The sequence below is a fragment of the Octopus bimaculoides genome, chromosome 2 (assembly GCF_046866305.1).
Source record: "Octopus bimaculoides isolate indiv1 chromosome 2, ASM4686630v1, whole genome shotgun sequence".
Lineage (NCBI taxonomy): Eukaryota > Metazoa > Mollusca > Cephalopoda > Octopoda > Octopodidae > Octopus > Octopus bimaculoides.
In genome coordinates this window covers 89034685-89049514 of record NC_142929.1, presented here as the reverse complement: position 1 = coordinate 89049514, position 14830 = coordinate 89034685, and the positions used below count along the sequence as shown (strand labels likewise).

Genomic DNA, 14830 nt, shown 5'->3' with positions numbered 1-14830 from the left:
GCTCTTCAAGTGTTTTTCAGACAAGTTTGCCAACTCCTAGAAAGAAGTTTTAATGAGAATTAGGGGGCTTTCACTTCCAGTCATTCACATGCTAATTAATCCATAGCTGGGACACAAACATGTGCTATTACTCAAGGTCAGAGTAGACCTGGAGCAATGGTATCTGAAGACTCTGGAACTCCCATACCAAGACCCCCACTGCAGGATGCCGTTTGAAGTTATACACACACGCACACACATGCTCACACACTATGGGCTTTTTTCAATTTTGGTCTGCTAAATCCACTCACAAGGAGGTTTTGGTCAATCTGGGGTTATAGTAGAAGACACCTAAGGTGCAATGCAGTGGAACTGATCCTGAAACCATGTGGTTGGGAAGCAAACTTCTTAACCATACAGCCATACCTGCACCTTTGTACCTAAAGTGTCATATTTATACTATACTTTCACTGTTTTTCCCCAGGCCAACCTGGATTGAGCTGACTTTTGATTTGTGATATTCCATCTGTGACCATCCAGTCTATTTATGGTTATGTAGAAGTACATTATCTAATATCATCCATCCTAATATATCAAGATTTAATTTAAAGGAAATTTTGTTGCTATTTCTAGCAGGTCAAAAAGCAACCACATTTAGGTTCCCCCATTGAATTGTTTTAATACTACCATTGTCATTGTTGTTTAAGCCCCTGGTCATTCTTGATCAAATAGACCTATGATCAAAGGCATTCCAACTATGACCACACTGAGCTGGGAACCAAAGACCAATATATATCTAATATATTCTTTTCTAAGATGGTGTTTTAGATGGGTGAAGGTGTGTGGCTTAGTGGTTAGGGTATTCAGCTCACAATCATAAGGTCGTGAGTTCAGTTCCTTGTGACATATTGTGTCCTTGAGCAAGACATTTTATTTCACGTTGCTCCAGTTCACTCAGCTGCCAAAAATGAGTAGTACCTGTATTTCTTTACAAGCAAGTTGTTCCATTGATCAGATCAACTGGAACCCTTGTCAACATAACCAACAGAGTGCCATTTATATTAGATGGAGGTTTAGTTATTTCTAACAGACTGAATGACCTCATATAGTTTACTTCATTGACTGGTGCATTGATAATATTTCAATTTTTCTTTTATCCAATCTAAACAGGTCACAAAAATTGAAAAATCTGATGATTTTACCGTTTCCGGTCAATGGAAAGTGTACACTAGAAACTGCAAATCAGGTGAAGAAAATGTCATTACATTTGATGGTGTCCTAGTTTGTACTGGGCATCATGCTGCTCCAAAAATCCCATCATTTCCTGGCATTGAGAAGTTCAAAGGACAAGTAATTCATTCTCAGCTCTACAAACACAGTAAGGGTTTTGAAGACAAGAGAGTTGTTGTAATAGGTTTTGGAAATTCTGGAGGTGATATTGCTGTTGAAGTCTCTAATACCACAGCCCAAGTAAGTCTTGTATATTTCTTCATTTTAAATTTAACCATTTAGTGTTTAAGACAACCATATCTGACCAAAATATTGTTTCAGTTTTATGTTCAAACTGGTTAGATCCAACCTCTCACACCTACCCTACAATGTTGTTCTAAAAATAAATAATCACATCATCAAAATGTCAAAGCTATAAGATTAATCCAAAATAATGTAAATAGATAAGTATTACGTTTGACAGAGTAATCTGGATGCTAAAGAGTTAAACATTTTCCTTTTTAATAATTAGCTTTTAACTTATCTTTTTCAAAAAATTTGAAATTTTTAAACAATCGTAATTTTTGTTTTAATGATAAACATGGGCTGTGACCACTGAGGACATGCATAGGCTTGAAAGAAGTGAAGCTAGTATGCTTCACTGGATGTGCAATGTCAGTGTGCATGTACAACAGAGTGTAAGCATCTCGAGAGAAAACCTTAGCATATGAGGCTTCTGATGTGGTGTGCAAGAGAGTTGACTGCACTGGTATAGTCATGTGATGCATGTGGACGAAGACAGTTGTGTAAAGAAGTGCCAGTCTCTAACTGTGGAAGGAACCTGTGGAAGAGGTAGACCCAGGAAGACATGGAACAAGGTGGTGAAACATGATCTTTGAATGTTGGGCTTCACAGAGGCAATGACAAGTGACCAAGACCTTTGGCAATATGCTATGCTTGAGAAGACCAGTGAAGCCAAGTGAAATCGTAGTCATGGCCTTTGCTGGTGTCACATAACTGGCACGTAAAACGCACCCATCTAACCTGTGTCAGCATGGAAAGCAGACACTAAATGATGATGATGATGTCATAGGCATAGGTGTGGCGCTGTGTGGTGAGAAGTTTGCTTCCCAACCATATGGTTCCTGGTTCAGTCCCACTGTGTGATACCTTGGGCAGATGTCTTGTACTATAGCCCTGAGCCAACCAAAGCCTTGTGAGTGGATTTGGTAGTAGACAAAAACTAAAAGAAGCCTGTCATATATATGTTTATGTATGTATCTGTGCATGTCTATGTCTGTTTGTCCCTCATCACTACTTGACAAGTGTTGTTGGTTTGTTTTTCATCCCCATAACTTAATAGTTATTGAGACCAATAAAATATATACCAGACTTTAAAAAATAAATACTGGTTGTGGATTCACTCAACTGAAATCCATCAAAGTGGTGCCCCAGCATGGCCACAGTTCAAACAAGTAATAGATAAAAGATCAAAAATTTGGTAGAGCAACAGAGTAAATACATACATCTTACTCATACATTTCAATTTTGGCTTGCTTTCTGTGGTTGAATGCTTTTCCTAACACCAACCACATTAGGGAATGTACTGAGTACATTTTATTTTGACACCTGCATTAGAGATGTTCCTGTGGCCTCAGAAGAGTAAACAGGTTCTCTTGACCCTCTCCTTGTACTCTGCCACTGAGCACAATAGTATAAGGAAAGAATACAGCATTTGTTCTAAAAATCACAAAGCCATGAAAAATCATTCCAGTATCAGCATTAAATTGTTCTACTTTTCAACATATTTCAGAAGTGTAGAATCAAAATGTTTTAGAATTTATCCTTATTTTCATTATTGATTTAAAATTTTGGCTTAAGGCCAATAATTTGGGGAAGAGAAGATAAATTGATTACATCAACTCCATGGTTCAACTGATACTTATTTTAACAACCCCGAAAGGATGAAAGGCAAAGTTGACCTTGATAGAATTTGAACTCAGAATGTAAAGACAGATGAAATGCCACTAAGCATTTTGCCTGGTATGCTAATGATTCTGCAAGCTCACCACCTTCCATATCACCATTATTGACTTATTTCATCATCATTGTATATGAGAGAGAAATATTTCTGTGAAAGTCGAAAAATATTCCACAAAAGGAAAACACTGTAAAACCAACTGCCACATAAACCACAACCCTATTGATATTACAGTCATAGGGATATTACGGCCTTTGTACCAATATGGTTGTTACTCATAATACAGGGGTTAACATATATCATATTTTATGGCCTGTTAGATGCTCTTTTTCTCCAGAAATCCCCCCAGGTCCTTTGTGTGAAGTTGGACCTATACGAGGGGTGCTGAAAAGTTCCTGGCTTTAAGGGTATCTCGAAAGACTAGGTTGGAGGCCTAATCTTTCAAGTTCTTTAACAGAGCTTAGAAAAACTGAAGGACCACTGCAATAAGTGTGTGAATCTGAGAGAGGAATATGTTGAATAAAATTCTAATTTTACCGAAAGCCAGAGACTTTCCAGCTCCCCCTCGTATTATATACTTTAACCCTTTTGATACCAAACTGCCTAAAACTGCCTCTGGATCTACGGTGCAAACTTCTTATTTTTAAGTGAACTAAATTAAAAATTTCTATAAGAATTTCATGTTAATTTATGTTCCAAACTCCATTTTAATAATGATCAAGTTATTTTTTTTAATTCTTAATTATTATCAAAATTAATCAAAACAAACAGTGTATTTTAGTAGGTATTCAGTAACAAAAGGGTTGATACACCAAAATCTCTTTCTTCCTAAATATATGCTACTGAAATTGGGGTACGTTTGGTATGATCATATGTTATTCATGCTATCAAATACAGTATATTCGGTATAGCTGTTAAGGTATGGCATCAATGTGTCTTTTCTATTGAAACTATTAGGGTCTCTACTCCTTGGAGTTGACTGGGTTGATGCTTTCTCCACTCAGGCATTCTTGTATCACTTCTCCTCTTATCCCTTTTGACATGTGTGCCTTGACACCGTACCCAGCCCTGCACTAATTACACTGCTCAATTTTTCTTTCCCCAAAAATCTGCTATCTGGAATTCTCTCCCTACTCATGTCTTTCTAACAGGAAAGGTTCAAGGGTAATATTAATGGTATCAATTTCAACAGTTTACAAAGGCCTGTGAAAACCAGACACTTCCACTTCCTCCACACCCAGTAAGAAAAGAGAAAAGACTGTTGGTTTATAGTACAAGAGTTATTATATAACATTAATATGGCTACTACTTATCATATAGATAATAATAATGCGCATATATATATATATATATATGTATATATATATATATATATAGACATAGTGAGATAAAAAAAAAAAACAAGGCAGTAAATAGATTTCATAACATTTATCAAGAAAAGGTCTTACAGCTGTTTCCAGGATATTTTATATATCCCTTCATCAGAGACAGTGAGAATGAATGTTTGAGTACTAATTATTGTAGAGAAGATATGAAATACAGAGGGAAGTAAGTGAATGGATATAGAAGTAAAATACATAAGGATATTGTATTTGCAGTTCCATTATTGAAGTAGAATGGTGTATATAAGTGGTGAACAATTTTTTTGGTGGAGAAATTTTCTTGTACCTGGTCTGTGAGTTCCAATGGTGGTTATATTTGGTCATTCCAAGTATAGAGCCTTGTAAACAGTGTTGGTTGATCGAGGGGTCTTTTTGGTGTGAATTCAACTGTGTTGATAGTGTTAATGGATAGATAGAGGGAGGAGAGATGTGTATGATTAGAAAGAGGAGATGGGTCAAATCAAAAACAGGAAGAGAGAATGGGAAGAAAAAGGGAAGGAGATAAAAAGAAATCAAGAGAGGGAAACAATACCAATACCTTTCATATCCTTGATGTATGTATGTATGTATTTATTTATTTATGTATTTATTGAGTTTCAGTATGGTTATTACTTAAAAGCAACACTTCAGTCTGGCTTCAGTCATGATGAATAACATAACTAAAAAAATTAAAATCAGATTAAAGTTGATTACAGTTATAGTATCTATCCAAATCTTACTTAGAGGCAGTGTTCAGAAAGCAATATTTTACTTCGGCTTTAGCTATGGTAGCTAAAACAAACTAAAATGTCTATTTTGTTTTGCTCTTTAAAACATCATCATCATCATCGTTTAATGTCCGTTTTCCATGCTGGTATGGGTTGGACGGTTTGGAAAGCCAGGAGGCTGCGCCAGACTCCAGTCTGATCTGGCAATGTTTCTACAGCTGGATGCCCTTCCGAATGACAATCACTCCGAGAGTGTAGTGGGTGTTTTTTACAATCCACTGGCTCGAGGGCCAGAGGGGGACTGGCATCGACCATGATTGGATGGTGCTTTTTACATGCCACCGGCATGGGAGCCAGTCACGGCAGTGCTGGCATTGGCCATGTTCGGATAGTGCTTTTTACATGCCACCGGCACAGAAACCAGTCAGAGCAAGGGGGCTGGCATTGACCATGTTCAGATGGTGCTTTTCATGTGCCACTGGCATGGGGACCACAACTACAATTTCCATTTGATTGTGATTTTATTTTATTTTATGTGATGTACTTGACTCAGTAGGTCTCTTCAAGCATGACATGTCATCCTATAATCCAAGGGTACTTTTGAGTTGGCTGGTTATGCGACACTGGTGTAGGTTATAGCTGTGATCTCACTTTATTTGCTGGGTCTTCTCAGTCACAGCATATCTCTAGAGGTCTCTGTCTTTCGTCATTTCCTCTGTGAGACTCATGTTTGACGGTCATGCTTCACCAGCTCATCCTATGTCTTCCTGGGTCTCTCTCTATCCCGGATTCCTTCCACTGTTTGAGAGTGGTACTTCTTCACACAGCTCTCCTCATCCATCCGTAGTACATGACCATACCAACTCAAACGTCTCTCTTGCACGCCACATCCAATGCTTCTTATGTCTAACATTTCTCTCAGAGCACTTACACTCTGTCATGTGTGCACACTGACATTACACATCCTACGGATCATGCTAGCTTCATTTCTTTCAAGCCTACATATGTCTTCAGTAGTCATGGCCCATGTTTCACTGCTATGAAGCATAGCAGTTCACACACATGCATCATACAATCTACCTTTCACTCTGAGCAAAAGGCCCTTAGTCACCAGTAGGGGTAGAAGCTGTCTGAACTTTGCCCAGGCAATTCTTATTCTAGTGGTAACGCTCTCTGAGCATCCACCCCCACTACTGACTTGGTCTCCTAGGTAGTGGAAACTATCAACTACTAGTTTATCCCCCTGGCATATGATGGAATCTATTTTCTGAGCATCTGTGGTGTTTATTGCTCCAGTGCATCTGACTCACAGGAAAGCTATCTTCCCGGTTAATCTTCCTTTGATGTTGCTGCACCTCTTATGCGTCCATAGCTTACACTGGGTACATCTTATGTAGTTTCTACCTACACCTTTTCTACAGATTGAGCAAGGCCACCTACCTGAAGGGATGTGTGATGTGTTCGCTTTCCTACTTACTAGAACTTTGGTCTTTGTGATATTGACTCTAAGGCCCTTCGACTGGAATTTATCTCTAGTTATGGTAGTGATTCTGCTATGAGGGCCAGGTCATCAGCATAGAGGAGCTCGCAGGAACAACCTGTCTTGAATTCCGGAGGACTATGATGAATAAGAGGGAGCTACAGGCTGATCCTTGGTGGACCCCTACATCTACCCGTAATTCTTCACTATACTCATTGCCAACCCTAACCTTACTAACGGCATCTCTGTATAGGGCCTGTACAGCCCTTATTAACCATTTGTCAATCTCCAGTTTCCACATCGCCCACCAGATAAGGGATCAGGGGACCCTCTCAAAGGTTTTCTCCAAGTCTGCAAAAGCCAAGTATAGGAGTTTATCTTTGGCTAGGTATTTCCCCTGCAGTTGCCATACCAGGAATATGGCATCAGTGGTGCTTCTACCTGGCACAGACTGCATCTCATCTAAGTGGACTCTCTCCCTAATTAGTTGGGCTATGACCCTCTCCGTGACCTTCATCACCTGATCCAGCAGTTTGATACCCCTAACCATAATATACTATGAAGTATATTAAACAATTTTTACAAGTCAATACCATGTTCTACTGCTTTAGCATTAATATTTTTTATAAGTAGGCGCAGGAGTGGCTGTGTGGTAAGTAGCTTGCTTTCCAACCACATGGTTCCGGGTTCAGTCCCACTGCGTGGCACCTTCGGCGAGTGTCTTCTACTATAGCCTTGGGCCAACCAAAGCCTTGTGAGTGGATTTGGTAGACGGAAACTGAAAGAAGCCCATCGTATATGTGTATATGTATATATATATATATATGTGTGTGTGTGTGTCTGTGTTTGTCCCCCCAACATCGCTTGACAACCGATGCTGGTGTGTTTACGTCCCCGTAACTTAGCGGTTTGGCAAAAGAGACTGATAGAATAAGTACTAGGTTTACAAAGAATAAGTCCTGCTGTCGATTTGCTCGACTAAAGGCGGTGCTCCAGCATGGCTGCAGTCAAATGACTGAAACAAGTAAAAGAGTAAGTCAATATTGTGTTCTACTGAAATGTATATTGATTCTTTTTACCTAGATGTTCTGGTGGCCAGCCTATATAGGCTGGCCACCAGATGTTGACTAAAAGTGTTTTAGATATAGGGTGGCCATCAAAAGTAGCTATTACATATTCTATAATTGTTGATTAATGTCATTTGAACATTGTTTGAGATGTAAAATCTGTAAGACTGTTATTTTTGAACATAGACATTGACAAGACTAGAATAAAGTCAGGTGCTAAGAGGTGCATATGTTTAATGAACATTAGCACAAATATCCTTTTATTCTCTTTTACTGATTGCAGCCAGTTGGATGTACCCATGCTGGAGCATCACCCATCACAAAATATTACTGCACCAAGCTAACTAGAGAACCTCTATACTTGACCTGCTTGAAAAAGCAACCAAACAACCTCATCTCACACTCTACTGCCTTGAAAAATGGAAACATTAAATAATGTAGTCCTAGACACACTATGTATGAAAATGAGATGGACTGGTCTTAGCTGAAATGTTCTTCAACAAATGTTTGCTCAGCCAGATGTTATTGATAACATTATTAGGTTGGGTCAGCCAGGAGTTGAACCCAGATTGATTCTTTGAAAGGCAAAGAACCATTACACCACTACTAGTTATAATAAACACATTAATATAAATCAAATCATGTGCCAGGTAAATACATATTATTAATTACTCCACAATATACTTGCTCGTTAATGATTTTGTTGTTGAGAATTAAAGTTCTCAAAGTTTATTATCAGACTATCAAAAATGTATTCTTTTTGTTTTTGTAAAGTGAAACAATGAAGAACTTTCAGTCCAAACTGTCTTGTTGATATCCTAGTTATGTATTACCAAGCAGGAATAATTATATTTCCAGCAGATTTTGATTCTAGTTATTTACCTTGAACTCAATAAAGTAGCATATCTTTGGAGGTCAGTGAAACAGTGAATACACAGGAAATGAAGGTTAAGCTTGTTGGTGATATAGCACATGTAGAGAATGAATGTTAAGTTACTGAAAGGATGAATGTTCAGGTCAGTGAAATAGCATATATATAAGGTGAATCATCATCATCATCATCGTTTAACGTCCGCTTTCCATGCTAGCATGGGTTGGACGATTTGACTGAGGACTGGTGAAACCGGAAGGCGTTCAGGATAATGTGAAATAGCACATATACCGAATGAAGGTTGGGTTCAGTGAAATAGTATGTATAGGAGATAAATGTGAAAAGCAAGGAAGCTGATTCTGAAAGGTAGTTTTGATATTTTTAGACGAAGTGTCTTGAAATCACTTACCTTTGTACTTTGTTGAGGTGTTGTTAACAATATATGAATTTGATTTAGTTGAAAATGACTTATTGCTATACTCTCTTGAAATTTGTATGAATATAAGATTATATAGATATGATGTAATTTCTAATCTTTGATGTTTTAAACTGACATTCCATTATATTTCAGACATATCTAAGTACAAGACATGGAGCATGGGTAATCAATCGAGTGGCAGAGAAAGGTTATCCTATAGATATGTCCTTTCAGAAAAGATTTTTTTACACCATACAGAAATTATTACCATCAGTTTCCAATGCATTCACTGAATGGAAACTGAATCAACGTTTCGACCATGCACTATATTCAATAAAACCTAAACATTCATTTCAAAGCCAGCACCCGACAGTAAATGATTTCCTTCCAAACAAAATAATTTCGCATTCTGTAATAATAAAGCCAGATGTTCAAGAAATAACAGAGAATGGAATTCAGTTTGTTGATGGCACTTTCGAAGATGACATTGATGCAATAATTCTTGCAACTGGTTATGACATTAAAATACCTTTCATTGCAAAATCAATTCTTGATACAGAAAAAAATAATTTTCATTTATTCAAATACCTTTTCCCACCTGACCTTGAAAAGCCCACTTTGGCTTTAATTGGTTTTGTACAACCTATTGGAGCACTTCTGCCAATTTCTGAGCTTCAATGCCGTCTTGCAACACGTATTTTCAAGGTAAGAATAAGATTTGTAAGTAGTTTTAGAATATTGTCTGGATCACTTAAAATTCAGACTATATTTTCTTTTCAGTGTGTTTTACAAGTTCCTAAATGATTTTGATATAACTTTTGAAAGGTAGTAGATGGTAATTGGCAGAGCTCTACATTTAGTCCAATATTTTAATTTTCCTACTTAACCATCATCTTAATAATAATAATGATAATGATGATGATGATGATGATGATAATAATAATAATAATAATAATTCTTTCTTTATTTGCCACAAGGGTCACAAAGATATTTATGAGAATACACAGACAAAAGACATTGGGAATTTACATAGAAAACATGTGAACAATGAAAAAAAAATAACAAGAAAATTCTAAAAAACAAACTATCCAATAGGTGGAAATACCACCCAGGGGCAATCAAGGAACCCCACAGATCCCAGGTTACCCTACTCACTGGAGTACCATGGCAAATGCTTCTCCCTCCTCCATACTCCTCAGCCTAAAAATGCAAGCTAAGAGTTGGTCACTTTCTCGGGCTATCCTCATCACGTTCACCCATCTTTCAGCCAATTTACTCTGGGGGTGGGGGGAGGGCAGCACATCCCTTTCAACCCTCAACTTCCTCTTTTCAAATGGAATTTTAGAAAGTCAGTGAGGGCTTGGCCAAAGAGGAAATTGTTCATCTGAGAAAACAGCCTAAACCTTCTTGACAAAAGGAAAGTGATGGGGATGTTCTTCCAGATCTGTTCTACACATGATAGCAGCTGTTTAACATAATTCCACAAGTTAACAATGCTCAAGTACTATATGAACATGTGTGGAATGGTTTTGAAGGATATTGAAATTGAGATTCATACTGAAGGAAATTGGACCTGAGATTCACATGGTCAACCTGCAGAAAAGTGCAATGATAAATTCTACAAGAATCCTAACAAAAATTTGAGGAGATTTGTTGACAACATTACTGCTAACCAGGGCCGGATTAAGACCCATAGAAGACCTAAGCACTTATATGTAATTTAAAATATAAACAATAATAAACCATAAAATAAATTTTTATTTTTCAAAATGAAACAATACTAACAGTAAGATTGTATACACCATGTATACAATTGGAAAAATCAGTGGTGAGGATACTGTATCACTACCACCATTACAGTACCACATACAAAATAATGCATGTGGGGACATCACCAGCACCACATAAATTACAGAATGAAATACAAACTTAGTTATTGCCACCAGTCCATCACCATGTGAAAACTAATAATCAGAATATACATGCGTTGCTAAAAGCAGCACTATACACTTTTTAGCCATTTTTATGAGTTTCATATCATTTCATTAGCACTACCAGTTCACAAAATTATGAAACATTAATTACGTTATTTGTTGTTAGAGTCATGAAAATGGAAAGGAGAGATTAAAAACAAACAGGAATCAACTTACAAAGTTACAATGTTACCGTGTGTGTTGTTTGCATGCTTGATGCTAAGTGAGCACTGTTGCACTCACTTCTCAGTGGATCACTGAACAAGACAGCCAACATTACAAAGACAAGCATGATCATGTGACCCTCTGTGGACCTTGAGGCAGTTACCAGATTCTGATTTTGTTGTATTCCCAAGGTTAATGTATATAATTAACCTTTATTATTACTATTTTATTTTATTTTAATTTTGTGTTAATAGAAAACACTTTTAAAAGAGAAATATTTGTAAATTGCAGGGTAATATAATTAATAATCTAGTATATATAAATCACAGTATGTGCATGTATAATGACTAACACATACATTTCCACAATTCTCCACTGATTTTCTCCAAATCTTACATACACATCACTTATGTCCCAAGGGTGGTCATGCACTATAACATTTTGCCCAGAGCTCCCGCATAAATGGACGTAATGGGACATAGTTTTTTGTGTGTAGGGTCTTCCATACTTTTTAATCTTTTTATAAAACTTTATTCTCTTTATTGAGCAACCACTATAAAAGGTTGCTCAATAAAGAGAATTAATGGAAGAAAGAGAGTCTGCTGAATGTCGACCCAACAGAGGGACCAGCTATCCAAGTTGACAGTACCATGGTAGATAAAGCAATTAAGAGTATGAAGACAGGGAAAGCCCCTGGCCCATCAAGAATCACTGCTGAGATGCTCAAAATATCTGGCAGTGCTGGCTATAGCCTAGTCACCCGTATAGTTAACCAGGTGATACACGAAGGAGTCATACCCAATGACTGGTGTAGCAGCACCATAGTCAACTGCTACAAGGGTAAAGGTGACGCTTTAGATACAAATAATTACAGAGGTATCAAGCTGTTGGACCAAGTAATGAAGGTCATGGAGAGGGTCATAGCCCAACTAATTAGGGAGCGAATCAGTTTAGATAAGATGCAGTTTGGGTTCGTGCCAGGGAAAAACACTACTGATGCTATATTTCTGGTAAGACAGCTGCAGGAGAAATACCTAGCCAAAGACAAACCTCTGTACCTGGCTTTCGTTGACATGGAGAAAGCCTTTGACAGGGTCCCCTGCTCCTTTATCTGGTGGTCAATGAAGAAACTAGGGATAGATGAATGGTTAGTGAGAGCTGTGCAAGACATGTACAGGGACACTGTCAGTAAAGTGTGGGTTAGCAACGAGTACAGTGAAGAATTCTGGGTAGAGGTAGGGGTCCACCAAGATTCAGTCTTCAGCCCCTCCTATTTATCATAGTCCTCCAGGCAATAACACAGGAATTCAAGACAGGATGCTCTTAGGAGCTCCTTTATGCTGATGACCTTGTCCTTATTGCTGAGTCACTATCAGAACTAGAGGAGAAATTTCAGGTGTGGAAGCAAGAAGGGCCTTAGAGTCAACCTAGCTAAAACCAAAGTCCTAATAAGTAGGAAGGTAGACAAAATACAAACCCCTTCAGGTAGATGGCCCTGCTCGATTTGTAGAAAAGGCATAGGTAGAAACTTTATAAGATGCACCCAGTGTAAGCTATGGACACATAAGAGGTGCAGCAATATCAAAGGAAGGCTAACTAGCAAGATATTTTTTGTATGTGGCAGATGCTCAGGAACAATAAACACTGAAAATGTGCAGAAAACAACTATTGCCACATTCCAGGGAGAAAAACTAGAAGTAGTTGATAGCTTCCACTATCTAGGTGACCAAGTTAGTAGTGGGGGAGGGTGCGCTGAAAGTGTAGCTGCTAGAATAAGAATAACCTGGGCAAAGTTCAGAGAGCTCTTATCTTTGTTACTGACAAAGGGCTTCTCGCTCAGAGTAAAAGGCAGACTGTATGACGCATGTGTATGAACAGCCATGCTACATGGCAGTGAAACATGGGCTGTGAATGCTGAGGACATGTGTAAGCTCGCAAGAAACAAAGCCAGTATGCTCCAATGGATGTGTAATGTCAGTGTGCCTACTCGACAGAGTGTAAGTACCTTGAGAGAAAAGTTAGACCTAAGAAGCATCAGTTGTGGTGTGCAAGAGAGACAATTGCGCTGGTATGGTCATGTGGTGAGAATGGATGAGGATAGCTGTGTGAAAAAGTGCCACACCCTAGTGGTTGAAGGAACTTGTGGAAGAGGTAGACCCAGGAATACCGGGGATGAGGTGGTGAAGCACGACCTTCGAACATCAGGCTTCACCGAGGCAATGACTAGTGACTGAGATCTTTAGAAATATGCAGTACATGAGAAGACCTGGCAAGCCAAGTGAGACCATAATCCGTGGCCGCTGCCAGGGGTGTAGCCACCCCACTTATTCGTACCTTTACTTCATTGGACACTAAACTCTGCTTGCGAAGACCTGTTGGGGCAAGTGAAATCGAAATCGTAATTGAACCAAATTCAATGACTGGCACCTGTGCCAGTGAAGCGCTAACAGCACCGTCTGAGTGTGATCATTGCCAGTGCAGCTGTCTGGCTTCCGTGCCAGTGGCACGTAAATAGCACTATTTGAGCAGAATCGTTACCAGCGTCGCCTTACTGGCACTTGTGCTGGTGGCACATGAAAAAACATTCAAGCACCTCATTGCCAGTGCTGCTGGACTGGTTCCTGTGCCAGTGGCATGTAAAAAAACACTATTTTGAGCATAGCCGTTGCCGGTACCACCTGACTGGCACTTAAAACACCCACTACACTCTTGGGGTGGTTGGCGTTAGGCAGGGCATCCGGCTGTAGAAACTCTGCCAGATCAGATTGGAGCCTGGTGCAGCCATCTGGTTCACCAGTCCTCGGTCAAATCGTCCAACCCATGCTAGCATGGAAAGTGGACGTTAAATGATGATAAAAGGATTTTGTCTATTTATTTATTTCGACTGTCCACCTGCATGCTGTCCCAGTCAGGAAATAGAATTTGGAAGCTGTCATTTTGTTTTCATGTAAATAAATGTTTATGTTAATTTAAAAGATTTATCAAAAAATCTTATTTAGCTATTATTTTTAGCACAACATGTGTTATGTCTTCGGTAATTTTCTTTCATGTAAATAAATGTTTATGTTAATTTAAAAGATTTATCCAAATTTGTTGTATGTACATAATTTTTGTATGTAGGGTCATCTATACCTTTTTAATCTATATGGTCGTATATTGGCATTAGAGAATATTTTTTAGTGATTATCACATTTTTTCATTTATTATTTATTTATGTTGTAATTCTGTATTAGTACTTTCTATATTTTTTTTATTTGTATTGGTGTGTATAGTTTGAGTTTTCGTTAGAGAATATTATAAAAGTGAAAGGATTTTGTCTATTACTTTCAACTGTTTTTCCATACTTTTTTAAATTTGTATGGTCATATATTTGTATTACAGAATATTTTTTAGTTGTTTTCACATTTTTTTGATTTATTATTTATTTATATGTTGTAATTGTATATTATTACTTTCTATATATTTTTTATATGCTTATTGCTGTGTATTGTTGTCATTACAACTTCACAATTACCTGTCTGCCTTTACACATTACATCTTTTCACTGCAAATTGCTAAAAATTCAAAGCAGTATTTGTGAACTGATGTCAAACTCTTC

The 14830-nt window shown here is 38.0% G+C and overlaps 1 protein-coding gene across 1 annotated transcript in view; it reads left to right on the top strand.

The window, feature by feature from the left end:
- Positions 1-14830, top strand: part of LOC106875875 (flavin-containing monooxygenase 5) — a 37904-nt gene that overhangs the window by 12742 nt on the left and 10332 nt on the right. The window contains exons 2-3 of the mRNA XM_014924177.3: positions 1150-1449; positions 9248-9799. Of these exons, the coding sequence (XP_014779663.2) occupies positions 1150-1449; positions 9248-9799 (852 nt within the window). The remainder of the gene's footprint in view (positions 1-1149; positions 1450-9247; positions 9800-14830) is intronic.